This window comes from Salvelinus namaycush, unplaced genomic scaffold (genome assembly GCF_016432855.1).
Source record: "Salvelinus namaycush isolate Seneca unplaced genomic scaffold, SaNama_1.0 Scaffold102, whole genome shotgun sequence".
Taxonomy (NCBI): domain Eukaryota; kingdom Metazoa; phylum Chordata; class Actinopteri; order Salmoniformes; family Salmonidae; genus Salvelinus; species Salvelinus namaycush.
This window is the reverse complement of record NW_024057698.1, coordinates 408,335-413,739: the sequence shown is the minus strand read 5'-3', so window position 1 is coordinate 413,739 and position 5,405 is coordinate 408,335. Positions and strand designations below refer to the sequence as shown.

Sequence of the window (5,405 nt, the reverse complement as noted above, 5' to 3'; positions counted from 1 at the left end):
GTGGTACTGTATAGACTAGAGTCCTGTTACTATACTGTGGTACTGTATAGACTAGAGTCCTGTTACTATACTGTGGTAATGTATAGACTAGACTCCTGTTACTATACTGTGGTACTGTATAGACTAGACTCCTGTTACTATACTGTGGTACTGTATAGACTAGACTCCTGTTACTATACTGTGGTAATGTATAGACTAGACTCCTGTTACTATACTGTGGTACTGTATAGACTAGAGTCCTGTTACTATACTGTGGTACTGTATAGACTAGAGTCCTGTTACTATACTGTGGTAATGTATAGACTAGACTCCTGTTACTATACTGTGGTACTGTATAGACTAGAGTCCTGTTACTATACTGTGGTACTGTATAGACTAGAGTCCTGTTACTATACTGTGGTAATGTATAGACTAGACTCCTGTTACTATACTGTGGTACTGTATAGACTAGACTCCTGTTACTATACTGTGGTAATGTATAGACTAGAGTCCTTTACAGAAACAGGAGATAGGCTCCTGTTACTATGAGCTGTTATGGATCAGACAAGCCAAGGCTCCTGCAAGGCTACTTACTTACTATCGTGGAAAATTACAAACTTTGTTATGCACCTGCGCTGTATGAGCCTGAAACCTGTACACGTGTATACAAAATATCAATGTACATCATTTTTTTTTATATCTCATTTTAGAAACGAAACAAACATTTTTTTAAGTAAACCTATTTTGTTGAAGACTTCATATAAACAATATGATTTCATGTGGTATATACAAAAACACAAATTCTCAGTCAAAAACACAAGTCAGAACAAAGCCTCTCTATTCTCTCATGTGCTTTCAGGTCCTCTGACTGGGAAAATGTCTTTCCACAATGAGAGCAGTGGTATGTCTTCTCCTCCTGTGTATGTATTCTTTCATGCTTATTCAGATGCCTTAACCTGTTAAATGTCTTTCCGCACAGGGAGCAGTGGTATGTCTTATCCCCTCCTGTGTGTGTCCTCTCATGCCTTGTCAGACCCCCTAACTTTGTAAAACTCTTTCCACACAGGGAGCATTGGTAAGGCTTTTCTTGTGGGTGTGTCCTCTCATGCTGTTTCAGGTTCACTAAACCCCTAAAATTCTTTCCACACTGGGAACATTGATAAGGCTTCTCTCCTGTGTGTATTCGCTCATGAGTTTTCATGTTTACTAACCAGGTAAAAGTCATTCCACAGTGGGAGCAGTGGTAAGGCTTCTCTCCTGTATGTATTCTCCCATGTAATTTCATGGACTTTAACTGGGTAAATCTCTTTCCACACATGGTGCATTGGTACGGTTTTTCTCCTGTGTGTGTCCTCTCATGCATTTTCAAAGTCCCTAACCATCTAAAACTCTTTCCACACTGGGAACAGTGATAGGGCTTCTCTCCTGTGTGTATTCTCTTATGCTGTTTCAGGCTCACTAAACCCCTAAAACTCTTTCTACACTGAGAGCATTGGTAAGGCTTCTCTCCTGTGTGTGTCCTCTTGTGCCGATTTAGGTTCCCTAACTGAGTAAAATTCTTTCCACAGTGGGAACATTGGAAAGGATTTTCTCCAGTGTGTATTCTCTCATGCGTTTTAAGGCTCCCTAACCAGGTAAAAGTCATTCTACATTTAGAGCAGTGGTAAGGCTTCTCTCCAGAGTGTATTCTCTTATGTATTAATAGGTACCCTAATTCGTTAAAACTTTTTCCACAATGGGAGCATTGGAAAGGTTTTTCTCCTGTGTGCGTCCTCTCATGCCTATTCAGGTGATATAACCAAAGAAAACCTTTTCCACACTGGGAACATTGGAAAGTCTTTTTTCCTGTGTGTGTCCTCTCATGTTTCTTCAGGCTCCCTAACTTTGTAAAACTCTTTCCACAGTGGGAGCAGTGATGTCCTCCTGTTGCTTTGGGCATCTCTGGGTCTGATTCCCATGAAGGACTCTTCCCTGGGTCTGATTCCCCTGAAGGACTCTTCCCGATGTCAGAGGGAGAGTCTGGTCTCTCTCCTGTCAAAGACAAACAGAGTATCTAGTTACTTAGTTGTCTACTGTGCTGTACTGTGTGGCCAAACTTGTGAAACATATAAGTCTATGTTTGGTTCAGATTTGTTCTTGTTTGGGGGAGTTCATTAAAATCAAGTCCCAGTTTCATCACCGCCCTCTCCTGACACTGAAAGCCCAGAGACTTGCACTTTCCCCGGGTGTGCGGTTTTGTCTGGGGACGCTAAAATGAACATTCGAGACCATCAAGCTACTATGCTCGGAGATAGTTGTCATTTCAACTGAGGTAGTGGCTACAATTCAGACCTGAATACAAGAGGTTTCTGATACTTTCAAAGCAGATTGAACTAATTTGTGATACGAGACTGTGCCAGTTATTGCCTCACTCAAAACAACAGTTCCACACCATGATGATTGCAGCACTTTACACCTGACGACCTCGCTGGAGGCTGACGTGAATCGCTGCTGATCTGATAAAGGTGCAGGAGAGCTGTGTGAGCTTAGAGGGGTTTCTCGCAGTAATATCCTGAGACCGATATTACATTTTGGGCCAATACCGATATCCAATATTTTCCTTGCCCCAAAAAACGATACCGATAACCGATATTTAACATTTTAGCAGTCTTTTAAGCATTCTAGTACAGTTAAATAGTTAACACACACATGGATGCAGCGGTCTAAGCCACTGCATCTCAGTGCAAGAGGCATCACTACAGTCCACGGTTTGAATCCAGGCTATATCCAGGCTGTATGATTGGGAGGCCCACAGTAGTTGTCTGTTATTGGTGTAGAGCGGACGTCAAAGGAGAGGGAACCGACAGTAGTTGTCTGTTATTGGTGTAGAGTGGACGACAAAGCAGAGGGATCCCACATGTGGATAGGAAGATCCAAATTATCACTATTACCGGAAAAAAATCATTTAAAATCAAAGAATTTTACAACTTTAGTTCTCTAGGTCAAGCCAGTAGGTTACAGTAGGTTGTAACTCTCTAGGTCAAGCCAGTAGGATACAGTAGGTTGTAACTCTCTAGGTCAAGCCAGTAGGATACAGTAGGTTGTAACTCTCTAGGTCAAGCCAGTAGGATACAGTAGGTTATATCCAAGTGGTTTTATCTCTCTAGGTCATGCCAGTAGGTTACAGTAGGTTGTATCTCTCTAGGTCATGCCAGTAGGTTACAGTAGGTTGTATCTCTCTAGGTCATGTCAGTAGGTTACAGTAGGTTGTATCTCTCTAGGTCATGCCAGTAGGTTACAGTAGGTTGTATCTCTCTAGGTCATGCCAGTAGGCTACAGTAGGTTGTATCTCTCTAGGTCATGCCAGTAGGCTACAGTAGGTTGTAACTCTCTAGGTCATGCCAGTAGGCTACAGTAGGTTGTAACTCTCTAGGTCATGCCAGTAGGCTACAGTAGGTTGTAACTCTCTAGGTCATGCCAGTAGGCTACAGTAGGTTGTATCTCTCTAGGTCATGCCAGTAGACTACAGTAGGTTGTATCCAAGTGGAAACAATTATCAACACAGTGTGGAAAGTGTCAAATTCGGTCAACAACAAAATGAAAGGCTTATTTGCTACGTGAGGTTTACTTGATCCAACAGAAGTTTTGTAATGATTAAGTTGTTTTGTGGACACGTGACATACAGACAACTTTGATAAAAACACTATAGGAGTTGTCTCCAGATCGCTATGCATATTCATGCTAGTAGCTTAGCATCTCTCTCCATTGAATACAGGCGGTTGACGACAACAACCCTCATAGAATATAAACAATAGATTTCAATAATAAGATGAATCCACCAATCCAAAGAAAGGATAGGCGGGAGCTAGACAACCCGCAGTGCCGCTTTGTGGACAACTACTCCCCTTGTTAGGGCGGAGAGACATCTTGTCAGTATATCCATAATCTTTGGTGTAGCCAACCCAACTCTCGCATGGAACTATTGGGGGGCACGGTGTGTAGTAAAACATCACTACATGAAAATCACTACATGCCGTGCCCCCCAGTCTGCGGTCAGCATAGACCCTTTTCAAATATATATGTTAAGTCACTTTTTGGAAACAGAACAGAGAAAACAAGGGGTAGCTTGCTCTCTACGTCGTCTGATTCTAGACATATCAGTCATCATCCTAGGCCTCCGTTGAAGAGGTATTGACGAGCCAACCCTCGAATATCCTAAGTTAAAAACACATTTAAGGCGGTACTTACTGGTGTTAATCAGATCCCCGTTCTCCACCTCTTCATCTTTCAATGTGACAGTAATCTCCCCTTCCTTCTTCACTCCAAAAACTGCATCCTCCTCTTTTCCCTCCTCTTCTTCTTTTACTGTAACATCCTCCTCCTCTTTCACTCTGAACGCATCTTCCTCTTCTTTCACTGAAACGTCTTCCTCTTCTTCTTTCACTGTAACAGACTCATTCTCTACTTCTTGTTTTACTGTGACATCCTCCTCTTCCTTCTCCTCTTTCACGACAATGTTCAACCCCAGAGCTTCTTCCTCCGTCCAGCAGACCTCTTCTTTAACAGGAGGGGAGTAGTTTAAGGAGCTCATGTTCGGGGATGTTAGCTAGCTAGCTTCAATTAGCGATTAGGCTAGTGCTAACTTAACCAGCAAGCTACTATAGCTGACTAATACAAAATAACGTAATATTCAATTAAATAGGTTAACAAGTAGATACGACAGACGTGTGTCTAAAACACAATAGCTAATATAGACCGAAATCGTATAAATAGCTAGAAACCTTCGGCTATGTTGGCTAGCAAGCTACCAAGGTGGTTGACGAGCTGTTTATGAAGAACCGTCCACTAGATATACGTCACGCTAGCAGCATCGCCTGAAACACGCACATCGCCGTCTGCTGACTGGAGTGGGAAACGCAGTTTAGGATCATATTTTATTTTCAGACAAAGATTATTTTAAATGGATTTAATTAAATAATACCATTATATTGAGACATACAAAGACAGGAATGTGTTGATTGATTAGTGCGATTTGTTTTATTACTACAGCACATTTAAGGCAGTTTCATTAAGTCAAACTAAATCTAAATAAGTAGCTAGCTACTGTAGGTCCATACTGCTCCTACATGGTGTAACAATACATAATGTAGATGTATATAATGAACAGACTAGGTCTACACTGCTCCTACATGGTGTAACAATACATCATGTAGATGTATATAATGAACAGACTAGGTCTATACTGCTCCTACATGGTGTAACAATACATCATGTAGATGTATATAATGAACAGACTAGGTCTATACTACTCCTACATGGTGTAACAATACATCATGTAGATGTATATAATGAACAGACTAGGTCTATACTGCTCCTAGATGGTGTAACAATACATCATGTAGATGTATATAATGAACAGACTAGGTCTATACTGCTCCTACATGGTG

At 41.4% G+C, this 5,405-nt stretch overlaps 1 protein-coding gene across 1 annotated transcript; it reads right to left on the bottom strand.

Moving 5' to 3' along the window:
* Positions 1-444: 444 nt before the first annotated feature.
* On the bottom strand, positions 445-4,249 carry LOC120035306 (zinc finger protein 239-like). Its single transcript, XM_038982094.1, has 2 exons — positions 4,207-4,249; positions 445-2,010 (listed from the first exon to the last, which is right to left on the bottom strand). Exon 2 carries the CDS (start codon positions 1,916-1,918, stop codon positions 788-790), a length of 1,131 nt encoding a protein of 376 aa, XP_038838022.1. The 5' UTR covers positions 1,919-2,010; positions 4,207-4,249; the 3' UTR covers positions 445-787.
* Between the last annotated feature and the right edge of the window lie 1,156 nt (positions 4,250-5,405).